General features: G+C 39.4%; 1 protein-coding gene across 1 annotated transcript in view; it reads right to left on the bottom strand.

Annotated features, from left to right (window-relative positions):
* The window catches only part of LOC120860414 (collagen alpha-1(XII) chain-like), a 123,526-nt gene that overhangs the window by 15,670 nt on the left and 84,907 nt on the right, over positions 1-22,949 (bottom strand). The window contains exons 47-58 of the mRNA XM_040236213.1: positions 22,589-22,753; positions 21,255-21,293; positions 21,020-21,158; positions 18,228-18,370; positions 17,823-17,932; positions 12,509-12,658; positions 10,540-10,617; positions 9,125-9,211; positions 7,678-7,731; positions 3,606-3,701; positions 2,305-2,358; positions 1,901-1,954 (exon numbers count right to left, since the gene is read on the bottom strand). Of these exons, the coding sequence (XP_040092147.1) occupies positions 1,901-1,954; positions 2,305-2,358; positions 3,606-3,701; positions 7,678-7,731; positions 9,125-9,211; positions 10,540-10,617; positions 12,509-12,658; positions 17,823-17,932; positions 18,228-18,370; positions 21,020-21,158; positions 21,255-21,293; positions 22,589-22,753 (1,169 nt within the window). The remainder of the gene's footprint in view (positions 1-1,900; positions 1,955-2,304; positions 2,359-3,605; positions 3,702-7,677; positions 7,732-9,124; positions 9,212-10,539; positions 10,618-12,508; positions 12,659-17,822; positions 17,933-18,227; positions 18,371-21,019; positions 21,159-21,254; positions 21,294-22,588; positions 22,754-22,949) is intronic.

The raw sequence follows: 22,949 nt of genomic DNA on the forward strand, positions 1-22,949 counted from the left end.
CCAACTCCATCTTGGTAGCACATCTTCCTTCATCACCATGGTCTTGGGCGTGCTCTCCTGAGCTTTATTCTCTTCTTTCCCACCACAGGGTTCAAGTTTCTTCCTTCCTTCCTTCCTTTCTTCATTCCTTCCTTCCTCTCTCTGTCTCCCTTTCTTTCTCTTTTGGCTGAGATGCCTGCACCCAAAGTCTAACTTTCCAAAACCGTTTATGTTCCATCAGCTGTGACTCTTACTCTCAGCATTAGTGACAGGAAAGTGAGTTGTAGGTACAAGCCTGTGATGGAAAAAAGATGAATAATTTCCTGAAAACTTTCCTCACTCTCAACATGAGGGTCCTGGGTTGCCTCACCACAAAGCTGGATTCACAGATTAAAATGTGAGAGTGAAAAACACAGTCCTTCCCACCTCTTCACTTTTCAGGGAAGCAGTGATGGTGGGGATGGCTGCCTGACCACCAGCTCAGAAGGAGCGTGTTGATGGGGTGGGCACTGACCACCCAGCAAGTCTGCATGGAACCCATGCGGAAGCACATGCCAACCCAACACGGCTTCTGCAGTAGCGGTGGCAAGGGAGGCAGCCCATCATTACTTCTGTTGTTTTTTTTTTAATTGGAGTATATTTGATCTATAATGTTGTATTTAATTTTTGTTATACAGCAAGGTGACTCAGTTATACATATACATTCTTTTTCATATTCTTTCTTATCATGGTTTATCATAGGACATTGAACTATATTCAATATCCGTTATTACTTCCTGACTGTGATATTTTTGGTTTTGTTGACTAATTGCCTATACCAACTGGTCACCCTTGCAATATCATTGTGGTCCTTTATTATAAGACAAGAATTCAAATAAAACTAGAGTGCCAGTCTCAAAAGAGTCAGAAAATATGTATAAGTACCAGTGGGTCCCAGGCTCCCAGAGAACAGTTTTCTCTTTGACCTCATTTTCTCATAAATTCAAGAGTAGGCACTGGAACAAATAAATTTCATTGGCAAATCATCCAACATTTGGTATTATCTGGGCAAAATTTTGCTCCATCTGATTGACCCAACTCTTCTGCCCCACGGTGTCTTGGAGGTGTTAAGGTTAACAAATCAATGCGTAAGTGACAACTATTATAGCCCTGGCCCTCTCAGAACCTGCTGCTAGTCTTCTGTTTTGACTTGATTAGTCAGAATACAGACAACACTCAGACTGCTGTCTAAACCAGAAGGTGCTGAAGTCATTAGTGCCTTGGTTCTGAGCAGCTCTAAAACCTTCTATTAAAGCATCTGTGGTCTCCTATGAAACCAAATGTTTCTGTAACATTAAACAGAGCACAGAACTCACTGTGCTTCTCACCTATTTGTCCTAGAAAATATTGGGTCTCCTGCACTGATTTCCTCATTACTCAACAACAGACCTGAGATCTGCCATAAATAAGCAAAATTCCTACTAAGTTCCAGTTGCTATCCATCACAGAGGCCTGCAGATGGTATCTGAGTTCATAGAAAAGATGTCCCTGACCACATACAAAGTGCCACGGGAATCAAGACTATTTATAGAGTTACATAAAAGATGCCTCATAAAAAATTTTTAATTTTCAGATTTAATGCAGTTTTCTAGGATTCTTGAATCTCTTTCCAATGAACCAAAAGTTGTTGGTTTTCAGAGCATGCTGAATTTTTTAAAATTTCCAAAATTCTAATGACTCATTTAAAGTCCCACCATTTTGTTTCATAGACCTTGAGATTGCCCTGGTGTCAGTTGGCCCACTGATATTAGCTTTTCTGCCTCCTATGAGATATGTGAACTCTGTATTTCCAACCACACCAACTGAACTTTGGGATGGGGGCGGTTAATTAGTAGGCAATAATCATGTCCAATGTCGTTAGAGGCCACACAAGAAAACTTACTCTGTCTCCTGGAGGGCCCATTGGTCCTGGTGGGCCAGGTAATCCTGGAGTTCCCTACACAAAAGGAAACAAGCAAGAAAACACTGTAATAAACTTCTTGTGTGAGGAAAGGAATTCGTGTCCTTCTCCAAAACGTTTGGAAGAAAAGTCAGGGGACTCTGAGAAGGAACAGAAACTCAGTACCAAGCGCAGAGCCAGCCTGAGAGCGAGACGCTAGCTCAGTCAACAAGCCCAGACCTGACTGCATAGCCCCAGTCTGAAGCCTCAGACCAGGCGACGGAATGGAAAACGGCCAGGCTTCTGCTCTGCGGCTTAACCTTGGTTCACCTTCTGAGGCACTACAAGGGCAACTTTGCAAAGAACACTTGACGAGTCAAGAAAAGGCAAGGTGAAGAACAACTCACAGTCCGGCCTGGAAGTCCTGGCTCTCCGGCATCGCCCTTCATTCCCTGGCGACCCTGGAGCAAGCAGTGGGAAAACAGGTCTCAGCATTTTACAGAAATTAAGTGAAAAGGGAAGACGTGAGTCATTCCTGAAATCTCTATCACTTCATAAATCCAATGAAGCATATTTGTGAAGGGAGATGAATAAATTATTTTGGGGACTGATGCTCACTTTTTAAACTACAAATGCTGTTATAATTTCCATTTATCGTGTTATGGGATCATTTTATATAATCATGGGATAATATGCCTTTTTTAAAAGAACCCAAGTTGAAGGGGAAACTATTTTTATTATTTAACATATTTAATTTGGTGCTAACTGTAATGGAGAGTCAATGAAATGTAACATAATTTTGTTCTGTATAACATGCTAGAAGACACTTGTTAATAGGCAAATCTGAATTAAAGCTGATAATTTAATAGTAGCAATAAGAAAATAAATAGAAATAAAACTCTCCAAACACCCCTGTGGATGTGAAGCTAAAAGTAGATGCATTCAACCCTGTTCCTTTTTCACAGCTGCACTGAGAGGTATGCAGGGTCTTAGTTCCCTGACCAGAGATTGAACCTGTGCCCCCTGCAGTGAAGCTCTCAGTCTTAACCACTGGACCCCCAGGAAAGTCCTGCATTCAACCCTTTTGAGTGAAAAGAAAAATCCAGTTCCTTCAAATGTTTCATTTCTAGCTATATCTGATATAGATTATTTTTTCTCTAAATGCCAAAAAAGAAAGGTCTTTAAAGGGAGTTTAGACTTAAATTTAAAACTATGTAATTATCTGGATTCTTATTCATATGCTGTATTTGTTTTATCTTAAAGTATAGAAGAAAGTAGTTAAATGAAACACCAGCCTTTAAGGTAAGACACTTCTCCTAAGTTCAGATTGGCATTTGGAATAAAATAAAATTTTACTGAAGTAATGACCTAGATAAATAAGTCATAAATATCAGACAGAACCTTAGGGCCTGCCACAGACTCAAAGCCATTTCAAAGCTTTCAGGATATTAAAGGATATTTGCATTACTTATTAAAATAATTTTTAAAGGTCAAAGAAGTAGCAACCATTTTTCCTACATAGTTACGTATTATTACATATGCTATTTACATATCTGAAATTACAGTCACAGGAAGTCATCTCAATGACTAAACTTGTTGAGTTTTCTGAAAAAACACTTGAATTTGGCAAAATAGAGTAGAAAATGTTCCAGTTAAATTCAGCATTAATCCACCATCCTCATTTCATACAGAAAGCCTTTGTGCTTACTTGTTCACCGGGAATAGAGAGGCCATTGGGTCCCTGAGGGCCTGGAGGACCCTGGGGTCCAGGAGGACCTGTATCTCCACGAGGACCGGGGGGGCCCTACATACAGAACAGAGAAACAAGCACAGAGTCATAGACTACCCTTCCAGGGCTGTCTTCACAGCTCTAAGATACCAGTCAGAATCTGCAAGCGTTTTAGAAATTGCCTCATCTATTGGGTTGACCAGAAAACCCAAACGAAGCTTTCGGCCAACCCAATATAAAAGTATTTGTTAATGTCGTCCCTTTCTTCCTTTGACTACTCACTAAAAGAACTGGAAAGTACAATAAATTCACAAGAGCATGTAAATTTCCCAACCTATTTTCACATGGGAATAGGTTTCTTAAAAAGTAAAATACATCAAATATATTCATATATCTATAGTCAATACCCAGCTGTGGATGTGACTGGTGATAGAAGCAAGATCCGATGCTATAAAGAGCAATATTGCATAGGAACCTGGAATGTCAGGTCCATGAATCAAGGCAAATTGGAAGTGGTCAAACAAGAGATGGCAAGGGTAAACGTTGACATCCTAGGAATCAGCGAACTAAAATGGACTAGAATGGGTGAATTTAACTCAAATGACCATTATATCTACTACTGCAGGCAGGACTCCCTCAGAAGAAATGGAGTAGCCATCATGGTCAACAAAAGAGTCCAAAATGCAGTACTTGGATGCAATCTCAAAAACGACAGAATGGTCTCTGTTCATCTCCAAGGCAAACCATTCAATATCACAGTAATCCAAGTCTATGCCCCAACCAGTAATGCTGAAGAAGCTGAAGTTGACGGTTTTATGAAGACCTACAAGACCTTTTAGAACTAACACCCAAAAAAGATGTCCTTTTCATTATAGGGGACTGGAATGCAAAAGTAGGAAGTCAAGAAACACCTGGAGTAACAGGCAAATTTGGCCTTGGAATGCGGAATGAAGCAGGGCAAAGACTAATAGAGATTTTGCCAAGAAAATGCACTGGTCATAGCAAACACCCTCTTCCAACAACACAAGAGAAGACTCTACACGTGGACATCACCAGATGGTCAACACTGAAGTCAGATTGATTATATTCTTTGCAGCCAAAGATGGAGAAACTGTATACAATCAACAAAAACAAGACCAGGAGCTGACTGTGGCTCAGATCATGAACTCCTTATTACCAAATTCAGACTCAAATTGAAGAAAGTAGGGAAAATCGCTAGACCATTCAGGTATGACCTAAATCAAATCCCTTATGATTATACAGTGGAAGTGAGAAATAGATTTAAGGGCCTAGATCTGATAGATAGAGTGCCTGATGAACTAGGGAATGAGGTTCGTGACATTGTACAGGAGACAGGGATCAAGACCATCCCCATGGAAAAGAAATGCAAAAAAGCAAAATGGCTGTCTGGGGAGGCCTTACAAATAGCTGTGAAAAGGAGAGAGGCAAAAAGCAAAGGAGAAAAGGAAAGATATAAGCATCTGAATGCAGAGTTCCAAAGAATAGCAAGAAGAGATAAGAAAGCCTTCCTCAACGATCAATGCAAAGAAATAGAGGCAAACAACAGAATGGGAAAGACTAGAGATCTCTTCAAGAAAATTAGAGATACCAAGGGAACATTTCATGCACAGATGGGCTCGATAAAGGACAGAAATGGTCTGGACCTAACAGAAGCAGAAGATATTAAGAAGAGGTGGCAAGAATACACAGAAGAACTGTACAAAAAAGATCTTCATGACCCAGATAGTCATGATGATGTGATCACTAATCTAGAGCCAGACATCTTGGAATGTGAAGTCAGGTGGGCCTTAGAAAGCATCACTACGAACAAAGCTAGTGGAGGTGATGGAATTCCAGTTGAGCTGTTTCAAGTCCTGAGGGATGATGCTGTGAAAGTGCTGCACTCAATATGCCAGCAAATTTGGAAAACTCAGCAGTGGCCACAGGACTGGAAAAAGTCCATTTTCATTCCAATCCCAAAGAAAGGCAATGCCAAAGAATGCTCAAACTACCGCACAGTTGCTCTCATCTCACATGCTAGTTAAAGTAATGCTCAAAATTCTCCAAGCCAGGCTTCAGCAATACATGAACCATGAACTCCCTGATGTTCAAGCTGGTTTTAGAAAAGGCAGAGGAACCAGAGATCAAATTGCCAACATCCACTGGATCATGGAAAAAACAAGAGAGTTCCAGAAAAACATCTATTTCTGCTCTATTGACTACGCCAAAGCCTTTGACTGTGTGGATCACAAGAAACTGTGGAAAATTCTGAAAGAGATGGGAATACCAGACCACCTAACCTGCCTCTTGAAAAATCTGTATGCAGGTCAGGAAGCAACAGTTAGAACTGGACATGGAACAACAGACTGGTTCCAAATAGGAAAAGGAGTACGTCAAGGCTGTATATTGTCACCCTACTTATTTAACTTCTATGCAGAGTACATCATGAGAAACGCTGGACTGGAAGAAACACAAGCTGGAATCAAGATTGCTGGGAGAAATATCAATAACCTCAGATATGCAGATGACACCACCCTTATGGCAGAAAGTGAAGAGGAGCTAAAAAGCCTCTTGATGAAAGTGAAAGAGGAGAGAGAAAAATTTGGCTTAAAGCTCAACATTCAGAAAACGAAGATCATGGCATCCGGTCCCATCACTTCATGGGGAATAGATGGGGAAACAGTGGAAACAGTGTCAGACTTTATTTTGGGGGGCTCCAAAATCACTGCAGATGGTGACTGCAGCCATGAAATTAAAAGACGCTTACTCTTTGGAAGAAAAGTTATGACCAACCTAGATAGCATATTCAAAAGCAGAGACATTACTTTGCCAACAAAGGTCCGTCTAGTCAAGGCTATGGTTTTTCCTGTGGTCATGTATATATGTGAGAGTTGGACTGTGAAGAAGGCTGAGCGCCGAAGAATTGATGCTTTTGAACTGTGGTGTTGGAGAAGACTCTTGAGGGTCCCTTGGACTGCAAGGAGATCCAACCAGTCCATTCTGAAGGAGATCAGCCCTGGGATTTCTTTGGAAGGAATGATGCTGAAGCTGAAACTCCAGTACTTTGGCCACCTCATGGGAAGAGCTGACTCATTGGAAAAGACCCTGATGCTGGGAGGGATTGGGGGCAGGAGGAGAAGGGGACGACCAAGGATGAGATGGCTGGATGGCATCACGGACTCGATGGACATGAGTCTGAGTGAACTCCAGGAGATGGTGATGGACAGGGAGGCCTGGCGTGCTGCGATTCATGGGGTCGCAAAGAGTCAGACACGACTGAGCGACTGAACTGAACTGATAGTCCTAGATTCATTCAGAGATCAAACCTCAAGATTCACTAGATTTGATTTCTTTTAAGCTGGTCCTGATTCCTCTTAGACTTGGGCTGATTTCTGGGACTAACATACATCTACATCAGGCAAGGAAAGAACAGATATGTTCACTCTATGCAGGAGCTTCTTTGCAGGGTGTCCAGATAGAAAAGGACAAACCTGGAGTTAGACAGACCTGGGTCAGCACCCCAGCCTCACTTTCCTGAGTTAGCTTAATGACAGTAGGACAAAAACTGCACATCACCTTCATAATACATCCCCCCAAGATGCTGGAGTTGTCTTACGGAGACAGTTTTGAACCGGTAGAAGAGGCCAGTGACCCCCAGCGAAGGCAGATGTCGCGGGCTCGGCTCTTTCTCTGAGAGAGAGGAACCCTCCCCAGCTCCCTCTAGTGGGACTCTGTTCCTTGAAGGGGGTCTTCCAGCTGATGGCCAGGACTGCCCCTCTGCTTCCCCATATGAGAGCAGAGCCCTTAGGTGCTTCTATAGGTCTCCCTTGGGCAATTCCCACTTCAGTGACATACCCTGCACATTCCTTTATCTGACTAATCTAATCTACCATTCTGATATCCAGAGGCAAGACAGAGATCATTATATTGCCTAAGGCTCACTAAACTTGAATCCACTTGTTCAAGGGCACATTACCCGGTGAGCGGAAATTTGAATAAAGAGACTTCAACATATAGGTGAAAACGTAAATGCACTCTAAAATATACTTACAATTGCCCCACTGACACCTCTTTCACCTCTCGGACCTTTAGCACCCGGTCCTCCCTAAAACACATGGTAAGAGCACATTTTAGGGTGAACACAGGAAACAAGGAGGAAGCTGATACATAAAAATTGCTTTAAGAAGCAGCGCATACTCCAGACAACCAATACTTCTACGGCTATTATGAAATATGGAAGTAAATACTTTCTATCATACAAATGTGTGGGAAAGGAGAATTTCAAAACCTTCTTAAGGATTTCATTTTTTATATTCTGATCTTTCCTTAACTGTTAGCAAATTTTGAAGTTGATTTGAAAATTTGAGGTTTACTAAAAAAAAAAAAAGCATTACTTTAAATATAATATTTAAGCATTTCTAAGGAAAAATATCTATTTTGGAATAATATGAGTGTATTCTTCAGGGAAAATAATATGCAATAAGAAGACTCTTTCAGAATCTCAGAACATGTAATTTAGTAACAGGAATTCAGAGACTTGTTCACTGAACAAAGAGGAAATAAACATGATACTGATATCCAACAACATTACTTCTCAAAAACATTGAGGTCACATCCAAGGTATAATTTTATGATTATAAATATAAATCAGGTAAGTCACTATTAATTAAAGAAAATATATGATGTTAATTCCAGATATATTTTGATTCCATATATGAGGAGCTGGTTTGTAATTAACCTAAAATCAATTTACATTATTTGTTAACAACCATGTATAGTAAAAGCTGGTATTCTGAGGCTCTTTAAGCTGTTTCTATGTTACTTAACCCATGTTCTTAAAAGAGGTCAATAAAGCTTGTGGTACTACTTCCATTCGGAAAAACCAGCCCGGGTCACATGTAATTGATCAACAAAGATCTAATACTGTACTCTTCAGTGTTTTGCATTACATTTTATTGGTCTCCCCTCCCCCCATGGAAAGACCTGGTCAGCCTTCTCACTCAGGTTATTCCTAACCCCAACACTTTCACCCAGAGTTTATGATATCATCACATACATAATTATCCTCTATATGTTATTCTATGATATGCTTGCTAATAACATACACATATCCTAGGCATTAGTTTTTTGGGATCAGCTTCTCAATTATTGCTCCATAATATAGGTACAAGAAGCTTTCAGGAGATGTAAGGAATTTTCAAAATCATGTAATTAAAGAGAGAAACCCAAATCCATGTCTTGAAAAGCTCTTGAATGCTAGCCCATATCATTCATTCTCATGTGAGTAGAGAAATGTGTTCAAATGCTTTCAGGTTTTCTTCTGGATTTACTCCAGTTCAGATCTCAAGATGTGCTGTGAAAATGGTCTGCAATTCATCTTGTTCTGTCCTACAACACACCAGTGGCTAGAAGCATTTTATGCACAACACACTGACCAAAGGATGATTATGCCAAAGATTTAAGTGGAAATACTAGAAGGACTATTTCAGTCTCCTTACTGCAGGGCCGGGGGGTCCCGGAGGTCCAACGCTGTCCTGTGTACATGTGCAAGCGTTTGGAAGAGCTGGGCATTTTGCTTCATCTCTCTGAAATTTGGAAAAGAATATTTATCTCTGAATTGAAAGTAAACATAGCCTCTTATCTGCCACACCCACTTATACACACAAGGAAATCTATTTCCCAACTTAAAGGAATAATTTTTAATTATGATTACAAAGTCTTATGCCCAATCTTGCTATGCTCCTTTTTGTCTTTAAAAGTTTTGCTTTGGGAAATCTCACATAAGATATGTTTACAAAACCATCAACAGGACCCCTGGTAATTTAATCCAATTATCTCTAGTCTGGCATTAGAGAAATGCTGAGTGTTTCAGATATGGATGCCCATTTCATTCAGAATAAAATTTAAAATCCCTTCCACAGCCTACAGGCCTTACACGGTCTGCAAAACAGCACCCCACCACCTTGCCCCCTCCACTGCCCACCACCTCCCCTCTCCTTCACTCTGCCCCAGCCCCTCTCATCCACTTCTTGCTTCTCAGATGTTCAGGGCACCTTGTGGCCTTAGGGCCTTTACACTTACAGTCCCCTCTGGTTGGAATGCTCTTTCTCCATTATCCACATTGTTTGTCCCCTCACTTCACTCAGGTCTCTGCTTAAATCTCACCTTACCCCTGAGGGCTGAGGGTACTTACCTGGCTACCTGTCCTTGTACCCTGGTTTGTTTTCTATGACTTTTCACTCGATAACATAGTATACACCTACTTATTAACTCCTCCTCTTCCTCTGCCTTTCACTAGAATATTCCTTTTCCCTGCTATAACTCCAGCACATAGGACAGTGCCTGGCTTATAACAGGTGTTCAGTAAGTACTTGTTGAGGAAACAATGTACACTTATTTGGTGGGTGTGTGCAGCTCACTGTTTGCCATGAACTTCAAATCCATCTTCAGCATTCAACTTTGTAATCATCACCACCTACACAGATAATATGGGGGAAGGCCATCACTCGAGCATTTCTACTTAGACATCCAGAGAGGTGTGATGGCTGATCCTGTAAAGGACTTAATAAGCATTTGTTGTAAAATGCTGGCATTTTACAAGCAATAGGAGGACTCTGCAGTAAATGGGTTTATCAGACATGCTGATTGAAGCAGGACTTTTCTGACTATGCCTAACCACTTGGCTGTTAGGGAGAATTTCCAGGTGCGGTCCGCTACATTCTTGGCTTTTGAGGGGAGGGTCCCCAGCCTGAGCTGCGGTCGTTAATGAGCACGCACACCATGTGTGTCCCTGGCTCCATCCTGAACATGCAGCTGCTGAGGGCTACTTCCTCTCCCAGGCCATCCTCATCCACATCTCTTATTCCTCGAAGACTAATAAAACCATGACAAAATTCCATTCTGTTTCACTTACTCTGGAGGGAATATCACAGCATCTGTCTCTACTGGTCCACACCGGACTGCAGACAATATCAAAATTCTGGATCTGGAACTGTAAATAACCAACAGTAACATGAGCTAAAGATGCGAGAAAAACATTCCATATTAATATTTCCACATTTTAACCTCTGCTAACTTCTCACGCAGACTCTCTAGAGGGTTCAGGCAATGAGAGCAATGTGATCCTAACCTCCTAAGAACAAAAAAAAACCTATGCCTCAGAGAAAGGGACAGTAAAGCAAAATGCATATTGATAATCCCACTTCTGATTCATTTCCTTGGCTAAAATGAAGTGTGTCATTGAGGTTTTTTTTTTTTTTATAAAGAGAACATTGATTTATTTTAAAATGATAAGTGCATTTAATTCAGAATTTTAATTTGAAGATTACACACATTTAAATCAACTTTTAAGAGTCTACCTCTGTAAAAAAAAAAAGTAACATTTAAAAAAATTCCTCACTTATTCTTAAATTGATGCTCTGCTTCTTATAAATTCTTACCTAGGGGCCAACTAATAATTTCATGTTTACCTTCAGCTTAACTATTTCAATATACATATATTTTCTATCTTTCTACACTTAAAAAACAGAGTTCTTTGGATAAAAAAAGAAAAGGTCACTTAGATATAGTCATTCTTTCTTTTATAAACTTGTTCTATTTAAATATTAAACCCAATATTCAATAAATGATTTTAATTGCAATTATATTACTTGTTCTAACTAGTTCTTCCCTCATGGCTCTGAGGGTAAAGCATCTGCCTGCAACCTGGAGGAGCCTGGTAGGCTACAGTCCATGAGGTCACAAAGAGTTGGACATGACTGAGCAACTTAACTTCAACTTTACATGGTGAAAGCTAAGAGTGTTTGCAAGTTCAAGTTCTACATTGAGGGTTAAAAATTTCATTTCTGAATAGAGAAGAAAATTCTGTCCATGAAAGAAAGCTAAGCTTATTAAAAGCAATTTTAAAACATAATAGAAGGGCTTCTCTGCTGGCTCAGCAGTAAAGAATCCGTCTGCCAGTGCAGGAGACACAGGTTCAATCCCTGATCTGGGAAGATCCCACATTCCATGTAGCAACTAACCCCGTGCACCGCAACTATCGAGCCTGTGCCCGAGAGCCTGGGAGTCACAACCACCGAGCCCACGTGATGCAACTGGAGCAGCGCATGCGCTAGAGCCCATGCTCGCCCGCAGGAGGAGCCGCGGCACCGAGGAGCCAGACGCCACGGGCAGAGAGTAGCCCCCACTTGTCACAACAAGGGAAAAGCCTAACAGCAATGAAGACCAAGCACAGCCAGAAATAAACAAGTAAAATTATCTTTAAAAATAATAGAAGCCAAAAATAGTAGCCTTGCTTTCAGAACAATGTTATTATTAATCAACATTTATTATGAACTTAGCCTGGTGCAGTGGAAACCTCAGGTTTTAACAGTTTATTACTAAATAGCATTGTAAAAGGGTTGGCAAGCCCCCGCCTCTAACTTAAGCCAATGACAGTTGTGAGGCGGCTGGCCTGACCCCTCTGTGAGGGAGTGTAGCTCTGTGACAGTCACAGCCAGAGTCCACAAATGCAAAATGTCCTGAATGCACAAAGCTGTGTCAACAGTTCCTACTTTTGAAGAGCAAAAACGTGACTTTGTTTACATTTCACTGATTCTCCTGGCAACCATTTATGCTGTGCTCTCCAGTTTGATTCAGTTTCAAGTCAACTACATGATGTTCTCTGGTGCCCTGACATCCTAATTTGCTTCTAGCAGTAAAGCACATTATCATGTTTTGTCAGTAGCGTATTACCTCAGTGTAACTTCCAGTGTTTCAATCTAACCAAGATATAAAACAATTAAAAAGATCATCGAGGGAAAAGCAAAAGTACCAGTTACTTTGAAAAATGTCATTTCTATCTTTGTACAAGGTACCAAGAAAAATAAAACTGTGTTACTTACTGTGGCTGACTTCCTCTCGCCTTTAAGCAGTTTTCCAAGAATTTCATAACCATCAGTGGTGATATTTCCAGCTTCCTTGATATCCTTCTCTATAATCTCATAGCAGTCGATGTAAATCTTAACACTTTTCGGGGTCACTACGATATGAACCTAAAAAGATCATTCGTTTCCATTACAAAATTTCTACCCAGAACCATATGGCTGACTTCTACATATATCAGATCACACGTTAAAAAAATGTGTACTTAAAGCTATTTATGAAATTAAAAGACGTATGCTCCTTGCAAGAATAGCTACGACCAACCTAGACAGCTTATTAAAAAGCAGAGCTTTTTAGCAAAGCTTATTAAAACGCATTACTTTGCCAACAAAGGTCCATCTAGTCACGGCTATGGTTTTTCCAGTAGTCATGTATGGATATGAGAGTTGGATAATAAAGAGAGCTGAGCACCGAAGAATTGATGCTTTTGAACTGTGGAGTTGGAGAAGATTCTTGCAAGTCCCTTGGACTGCAAGGAGATCCAACCAATCCATCCTAAAGGAAATCAGTCCTCAATATTCATTGGAAGGACTGATGCTGAAGCTAAAACTCCAAGACTTTGGCCACCTGATGCGAAGAGCTGACTCATTTGAAAAGACCCTGATGCTGGGAAAGATTGAAGGTGGAAGGAGAAGGAGATGACAGAGGATGAGATGGTTAGATGGCATCACTAATGGACATAAGTTTAAATAAACTCTGGGAGCTGGTGATGGACAGGGAGGCCTAGCATGCTGCAGTCCATGGGGTCACAAAGAATCAGACACAACTGAGCAACTGAACTGAAAGCTATTCTCATCCCCAAATCAAGAGCCTTGGACTAAAAATTCAAGAACCAGGTTGCAGTGTCAATGCTGTTTAATTTAATAACATCAAATTAAACGAACCACTTAACCTCTCTGAATCTCAGTTTCCTCCCACTATTATACATCAGTATAATTTCTTATTTTCCCCACTATGTATTCTTCCTGAGATGGCCAGAGATAATACAGTAGATGAGATGACTCCTTAAACTATAGAGAGCTTTTCAAAAAACAAAAAAGACTGACAGATACAGAGAACAAACTTGTGGTTACCTGTGGCAGGGCAGGGGGGCAAAACGGTAGGGGATTAAGAGGTACATAGCAGTTTGTATAAAATAAGCTATAAATATATATTATACAAAATGGGGAACATAGTCAATATTTTATAATAACTACTAAAAAATAAATTATAGAAAGTGAACTATTACAAGTTTATAAATCACTAATAAATTGTTATACTCAGAACAAAGGAGCCTCGAATGTCTTCCAGTGATTTTGCTAAATCCAGTTTTTAATTTCTTAGTCCAGAATCCCTGCCAACTCACTGGAAAAGTCCCTGATGCTGAGAAAGATTGAGGGCAGAAGGAGAAGAGGGCATCAGATGAGATGGCTGGATGGCATCACCAATGCGATGGACATGAACTGGGGAGACTTCAGGAGACGATAAAGGGACAGGGAGGCCTGGCACGCTGCAGTCCACGGGGTTGCAAAGAGTCAGACATGACCGGGCAACTGAGCAACAACAACAGTCCTTGCCAAAAAGATCTTATGCACCATGTAGATACCTAACACAGGTTGTATCTGTTATAAAGAATCAGCTCTGGAAATCAAATTCAAGATTCAATTTCCTCATAAGAAAACAAACATGTTGATTTATTGTTGTTGGATATTGAAGATATTCAGAATCGTAAGAAATCTATTAGTACAGATAAATAATAAAACATCTATATTTCAATAATGTAAAGAATGGCTGCAGGCAATCTATGGCTTTATAGTTATGCCCAGAGTTTCTACTTATCACAGCCCAAATACCCAAGTAAGCCCATGATGATTACTTTAAAAAGTTTGGCTCCAAGTTAAGGAACTGAAATTCCATTAAATGCTTTAGAGTAAATAAGCATAAGGACAGTCTCCAGAGATTTTCTTTTTTTAACAGTAGATATTTTTTCCAAATAGAATCACCACCAAAACATTAATTTAGTGCATCTATAAGTACTATGAATTACATATTGCTTTTATTTAAAAGTGATATATGACTTACTAAAAATAATTTTAAATACCCCAGGGCAATCATCTAATATTGAATTCAAGATGAATACCTTACAGACATTCCCAAGGTATTTATTATCTAGTAAGAACTGGGATTTCTTTGGAGGGAATGATGCTGAAGCTGAAGCTCCAGTACTTTGGCCACCTCATGTGAAGAGTTAACTCATTGGAAAAGACTCTGATGCTGGGAGGGATTGGGGGCAGGAGGAGAAAGGGACGACCGAGGATGAGATGGCTGGATGGCATCACTGACTCGATGAACGTGAGTCTGAGTGAACTCCCGGAGTTGGTGATGGACAGGGAGGCCTGACGTGCTGCGATTCATGGGGTCGCCAAGAGTCGGACACGACTGAGCGACTGAACTGAACTGAACTGAAGAACTGAAACTTATTTATCAGATCTTATATGAACAATCGCAGAGGCTAACATTCAAAAGCTATTTGAAAAATCACAGTATCCAGAAAAACCATTTCAAAATCAAAGCTTTGAAGTGTTGAAACAAAATTATTCCAAATACACTTGTCACTCAATGTGAGCCAAAAAGAAACACATGCTAAAAATATATTTTGCTACGATCTCTTCAGTGTGTTTTATCGCATTTTAAACACATGCATAATTACATTTGATTGGCTCTTCATCTGGGCACCAGTGGGCCAAGTAATTAGGGAGTATTTCCCAACTGGGAAGCATGTTGGTCACAGACCAGTAGAACAAAGCAGGAACACTCTTGTCAACTCACCATCCTTCCCAAGGTCTGCCATCCCTTATTTTTCATCTATTCTACCTTTTTGTCTTATTACAAATTTCTCACTCAAATCTACATCATCTGTTACAATAAGATGGAGACAGAGAACTTTTCAAGAGAATCCTCCAGAAGCAGCAGTTGTCTGCCCTTCCCCACATAAGCTCTTTTAGTCTACCCCCTCTCTCCCAAGAGCCTCCTGCCTGTTATTTTCACTGATTTGCTGCTTCTCTCAGAGAACTACTTGTTCTTATCTCAAGGACTGAAGAACTTCAGTTCCCAAATTACGTGGGAAATGAAAGACGGGTGTTCCAAGTCCTTGGATCAGTATCCAATAGAGACTGAACTTGGTACTTGAATGGATGCAATAAATGAGAGTAGGTTATCAGAATGGGGTGGAGGAAGGAAGGAGGGGAAGAAAGCATAATGAAAAAGTAGAGGAGGGACAAAAAAATAGAAAGACACTATAACAAAAGAAGGCAGAGAATTTGAAAAGAAAAGAGTTTATGAGAACAAGAGAGATGAGGCATTACATAAAACCTAAGAACACAAATACCTCTCTATAAAGGCAAATTAAGATGGGAGGGTCAAAAAACAATTCTCTTGATATGTAGTAATTAATGACTATCACTATAGATCTCTTCAAAAATAGTGCCTTATTATTGCCAAGTAAAATGAAACATCCAATGAAAGTTGGAAATTAATCCTAGCCTAGACGGGGAATAATTTGGGGGAAAATAGATACATGTATACGTATGGCTGAGTCCGTGTACTGTTCACCTGAAATTATCACAATATTGTTAATCAGCTATACCCCAGTACAAAATAAAAAGTTTAAAAAGATAATAATATTTCCTAAATGATTGTTAAGTGGTTAGTAGCAGGCTGAGTTTCCAACATCTTCAGTGGGTATGGAAGAAAAATAAAATAGTTCTCTTTAGCAAGTTACTCAAATGTAAGTTTAATAGGCATATCAGTGAGCCAAAAAAAGTTCATAAGAACTTCGCCAGATTCAGCATCTATTACTGGACAAGAAGCAACTGAAGCTAGTAAAAATTTGTCAAACTAGAATCTTCTTTCCCAATAAGGCATTTATTTTCCTGCACTTTACCAGTAAAGTCTGTAACTTGTTGAGCAAGTATGCCTTTATACTCAGAGATCTCTGTTTCTCCATCATTGGTTTGTTTTGTTTTGTTTGGGGGGGTGGCTTATCACTAATGTGCTCACTGGGCTTCCCTGGTGGCTCAGTGGTAAAGAATCCACCTGCCAATGCAGGAGACATGGGTTCAATCCGTGTCAGGAAGCTCCCCTGGAGAAGGAAATGGCAGTCCACTCCAGTATTCTTGCCTGGAAAATTCCTCAGACAGAAGAGCCTGGCAGGCTACAGTCCGTGGGGTCCCACAGGGTTGGACATGACTGAGTGACTAAGCAACAGCAATGTGCACCCTGAGGCCTCTCCAAATCCCATGAGGAGAGTCCCTTGCTGTCTTCACCAAGAATCTGATTCATGAATAAGAAAACATTCTGGGAAGAAACCAAGATTCTCAGGAAGAGAATCAGCAAGAAATTCAGCTCAATCTACCTAATTATAGGGAAGTTCTTCAATTTTCACTTGAGAAATCAGATTGAATTGGAAATATTTGTTTTCTACATATGGGGACCAACTTTCTGAGCCTCATACTGGGGAAATTTTAAAGCTTGCGCAGCAAATAGTCTTCCTCCTGTTCATTGATCCAATTGATGCAAAAATTCCATTAAAAAGTCCACTCATAACCAAGACTGTTCACGTCCGATTCTACCAATGTCAGTACTCTTATCTGTCAATTAATTGTCTGACAGCAAGTCTGTATTACCCTTGGATCTTAAAATTAAAAAATTAAGACCATCAAAAATAGATAGTCCCCTAAGAATTTATCTTAGAAGTTTTAATAAAATGTTTCAGAGAAGTTGTAAATATGTTCATGCAGAAATTAATCTCATAAAACAGTTATCTTAATTATGTTGGTAGATAGTGATAACTTTTAGACTGACATGTTTGTAACTTTTCAATAAATGAGCAAGCAGAAGCAGGTTACTATGCTCTATAAAAGAAAAAATAATATCAACTAAATACAATCCACAAAAATTAAGCTTTTGACACAAAATTACATAAAGGTTCAAAATAAAAGGTAGAAAAATGGGCGTACAATATTGTATATACTATCCAACTCATATTCTAAAAAGACATTTGCATTGAATATATATTGAAATGTTAACAGTAATCTCATTAACTAATAGATTAGTAGAAATATCATTTTAAATTTTCTTCTTTGAAAATTAAATCCTCTGAAATAAGATATTGTTTTTAAAAGACATGGCTATGTTTCCACCAGTTTAACATACATTTTAATAAATAATAAATTGGTTTAAGTTTTAAGTCCACATACTTCTTTTATAAATAACCAGAAAATCTTATGTTTTTACCTTATGAAAACTTCCATAAAATAATGCCTTCACTTCATCTGTGTCAAATGTAACAGTCTGCACCTCACCTCTTGTATCCTTGTTAAAGAATGATAATGTCTTGCTAGAAGCTGTAATCAACACATAATTGTTATTAAATCAAATGCATGGAGATTCTATACTGAAAGTATTAACAATTAATTCTTGTTGAAGAGATCTCTAAAAAATTAATAATTCAGTTAAGATAAAAGGTAATTCAAGTATTTACTGACATATCTTTTTAAAACTTTAAACATAAAAGCATAATCAAGGAAATAGATATGTATATGTATATATATATATACATCCAGAAGGTTCTTAAAGAGAAGGAAAAACATAATCAAAAATATGCATGCATGGGCCCTAAGAGAAGATAAAAATCCTTACGATCTGCAATCACCCCAACTTGTGGTTTATAGTCTCTGTCTGTGATCTGCCAAATTGCAAAAGGGTCACTGGGAGTTTCTGGGAGGAGTCTGAATAGTAATATAATGGTATATGAAGGAGGGAGTCCATTGGGATGTAGTTCTCTGTTGGAAAAAGCAAAATTAATTAATTAACTAATTAGTAAGGATTTCTCATCAGAAATAGATGATATTTAAAATTTTTGGACTAGAATCTTTTCATGACTAGTATTAGAAGCCATTTATAATAATCCAATTATATTATAATAGTCTTTTTTTTTTTTTTTTACTTTACAATTCTGTATTGGTTTTGCCATACATTCGCATGTACACCCGTGGTGGATTCATGTCAATGTATAATAGTCTTTTAAATAATACATTATTAAAAGGGGAAAAATTTAAGGATGAGACCTCAAAATAGCAAACACTAAAGACCCATTATGTAAGCGTAATAGTTTATTTATAATCTGATAAAGTCAAAAAGTCTGGGAAACTGCCAAATGGTCTTTCATCCTACAGTTAATAAATCATTTTTTCTAGATACATAGATGATTATAAAACTATATCATGATTTTAGAGTGATAAACATTGTATCTATGGATGTAATTTAAAGTGCATAAATCTCACTAAATATATTCAATTTCCAACATCAGGGATATGAGATCATAAGTAAGATGGCTCAAGGTTTCAATTTCTCCCTCCCTACACACTTCCAAAGTCCTCCCTTAAAATCAAATAAATCAAATAAGCTCCAGAAGGTCACACGTTCCCAGAAACAAAACCAATAATATATGTGACGGCCACATACATTTGCAAATGTTTAGTGTTGATAAACGGATATGATTCAAGTTTCTTGGCTCTAAGGCTATCGAACATAAAATGTGGACCCATGTGTCCTTCTAGACTTGAGTCAATCATTGTTCTAAGGGAACCTCTGAAACAGAATTAATGGATTTTCGCCTGAGACCATTTAAAACCACTTTCTTCGTAAAGATAGGAAAAGGGCCTTGATAATCGGCCCATGGACAGAAAAGCAACTGCTCCACGGATCTGACAAAGGGCACAGAATGGCTCCTGGGGTTTTGAGCCTCAGTGCGCCACAGTGCCGACACTTCTGGAATATAGCGCTGTCCTATGCTTGTTTGTTTGTTTCAGGTTTTATTGGCATGTACTTGGTTTGCAATGTTGCATCTGCTTCTGCTATACAGCAAAGTGAATCAGTTATACAAATACATAGAGCCTCTCTTTTTTAGATTCTTTTCCCATCTGTTCAGGGAGGGACCTCTACTCCATACTCTGTAATGCCCTCCTTCTTAAAGCATATGTTCTGGGCAAGCTGACACAATGTCTTTTGCATGTTCAAAACCCATCTTCATGATGAAGTGAAGTGAAGTGAGAGTTGCTCAGTCATATCTAACTCTTTGCCAACCCATGGACTACAGGCCGCCAGGCTCCTCTGTCCATGGAATCTTCTCAATATTCCACATTAAAAATAATATCATCTCCATATAAAGTCATCAGTCATTTAGCCCATTTTTCTCCTTTTTCAGTTAATGAATGATTATGAAAAAACTAAAGAAGTATTTAATTGCATTTTATGCCTCTTTCAGCCACAAGATCTGAATCTTAAGAGGACAGTGGGCTGTCTTATGTGAAAATGTAGGAATCATAGCTTGAGGTGACAGAGTTAAACAGTGGGTATTTCAGTTCACCGCAAAACCTAAAACTGCGAACTAGTGTGGTTAACCATAAAAGAGTTAGGAACTCACAGTGTGGTCACACTACAACAATACAACTATGCTTCCTTACAAGAAATTAGCCTTGGTTTCAGTCTGAATTTTCCGTCAGCTTTCCCAGAGCATTTCAAATTTCAGGCATCATCATCTGACCCTGTCCTAAGTGTCTGAAAACTTTATTTCTTGGTGTTCTTTCCCCTCCAGAAGGTGCCAAACACATATTTTGGTTATCAGAACCAGGTACCAACTTTCATCAAGTTAAATAACAACATCTAGAGCTGCCCAACAGGTCCCCGGAGCGCCAGCCAATAAAAATTAACTGCCGCCTGTCAGATCACAGATCACAGACAGACTGCTGCAGTCTTTCCTCTTTTGGAGTCAGAAACTCTAGGAAGAATGCCTGTTCCCATTCTGCACTGATTCCATCCAGCCCTTCTGCACCCACGGAGAAATGTTCAAGAGAACAAAGTGCCTCCCTGCTTAAATAATCTCCCTTAGAAGAAGCATAACTACAGTTCTAGCCTTAAATTCAAAAGGACTTAGTAATCCATCACGTGGCAGATACAGGATGAGATTCTCAGAGTAGCAGGCTTGGGTGCTAGTCCCCCATGTAACCTGATAAGAGACCCTTAACTCAGCCGTGGGGCTTCCTTGATGGCTCAGTGGTAAAGAATCTGTCTGCAATGCCAGAGATGCAGGAGACACAGGTTCAATCCTTGAGTCAGGAAAATCCCCTGGAGGAAGGATCCACTCCAGTATTCATGCCAGGAGAATGCCAAGGACAGAGGAGCCTGGGGGGCTATAGTCCATGGGGTCGCAAAGAGTTGGACACAACTGAGCAACTGAACATACACATCACACACACACACATACACACACACAACCCAACTGTACTTAAGGAAACCAAATCAGGTTATCCATAAGACTTTTCCGACAATTCTAAAATACCAGAGTGCTAAGAAGTCAGCAAAGATTCTAACAACCTCACAAAATCCTCTGGCCCATGGTAAGAAAGAGACCCTCCTGTTGTCAGACTCACACTGTAGGCTGGTTCACAAAGGCATTCTTCTGAAGCCTGTAAGATGAGTAGCTGGGGAAAGAGCCTGACTCCAGGGAGACTCCTTGCACAGAAGCAAAATTCTTTTCTGTCAGATTGTATGCTTCAAGCATCTTAAAACCTTCACATCAGAACAGAAAATATTGAAATGAAGTTATTTGAATTATCTTATTGCTTAAACCCTGAAATAAATTAGCCCAAGAGTATGAACGCTTACCTGGTGAGGTGTAGCCATCCAAATAAATGAGAGGGCAACCTGCAACGTACAGCATTGTTTAAGTACAATTCACCAAGGAATACTAAAATTATACATGCACAGAAAGCACCTGCATAAGTACAGCAAGTAACAAACCTGTTCATTCATTTATAGAACATAACAATCAAACTTTTTCTAAGTGGTTTTGTGTAGATTTTCAACTTGTAGGAGAAATTATACTATTGAGCAATGTAACCATGTTTTCTGGAGAGTCTCCAGTCCACCTGGAATTTTACAATGTTCTTAAGAATGGTAAGACAGAATTAAAGGGGGAAATTTATATATTTTTTTCAATGGATTAAAGAACGTTTCGCCCAGGGAACTTTAAATTTGTGCAAGGGCAGGAGGAATTTGTTGCCAGCCAATCCTCTTCTTGGCCAAACACTGGAGGCTCGTGCTCATCACTGAACCGTCCAGGGGCAGGTGTGCAGGGGGTCTCAACCTGGGGCCCAGAGCTGGAACAGGGAAGGCTGTATGCAAGACTCCCTGGAATGGATGGAGCAGCTGCTGCTCGCTGCTCACTTTCACTAGTGCAGCTCCCTTCTGAGCTTCAGTGTTAATTTTTACAATAAGCCATTAACATTTGTTTACTTCCGCCGCCTCTAACCAGAGTTCTGAGATTCTAATATAATGTTTAATAGGGAAAAAAAACAACACTTCAAAAGCACAGCTCTGTCTGGGATTAGGGGTTTAGATGAGCCTCTCAACTATTTCCTTAATCTAATACTCCAAAAATCAGAGTTCATGAATGGGGAGGAGGACAAATGGATTCAAATCTTTTGTCCTTCACTGCATCTTAAAAGTTAAACTGGAGGTCTCGCTATACCATGAATATACCCAAAGAAACAAATGAGAACTGAGTGCATTTCTACAGTGCACACGCACATAAGGCTGTTTTTTCCTGGCTCTCTTGAAGCACAAATGTTGACAGAACAAATACCAATTGATTACTAACAGGGAAAACCTTCACCTCACAGAAATGCTTCTATAAATGTATTTCTAAGTTGAAGATTCATTTTCTCAAATGTCACAGGCATTGAGATGGTGGGAAAAGGATATATACAAACATTTTATTTCCATACAAGGAATATTGCATCTTCAAGACTAAAAATGGACCTCTGACAAGCTCACAGCTAGCATGATCTCAATAGGAACAGTGATTCATCAGGTTCTCAAGTGGTTTCCCAGGATCTATTTCTGCACAGACTTGATCTTGGTTAGGATAAGGAATGGTCTACTCAATAGTCATTTTTCAAAACAAGTGAGACTATGGATCCATATGGACCATGACTTACTTGAAGTGGCAGTTTCACACACAAATGTGATGAGGTTGTCCTCTATCTTCTCAAAAGATTCAAAGTCATCCACAATGAACACGTGTCGTTCGCTTGGTTTGCTAGCTATGTTGGCAAGTTCATTGTAGTCAACATCAGCCACACCAACTACAAAGACACTGAACCCTGCAGAGCAATGTTTACAGAATTACACAAACTTTTGTCCATCTTTTATTGTCTAAACAATTCAAAATAAGATCTTATCAGAAATGATGCCAAACTGTCTCAGCTTATGCATCAAGTTCTTTCAATTGACATAAAGTCTCCTTAATTTATACTTTTTCCTATTTTTTGGCTTATAAAATTCAGTTAATTGAATTTC

Source organism: Oryx dammah, unplaced genomic scaffold, assembly GCF_014754425.2.
Source record: "Oryx dammah isolate SB20612 unplaced genomic scaffold, SCBI_Odam_1.1 HiC_scaffold_11072, whole genome shotgun sequence".
NCBI classification, from domain to species: Eukaryota; Metazoa; Chordata; class Mammalia; order Artiodactyla; family Bovidae; genus Oryx; species Oryx dammah.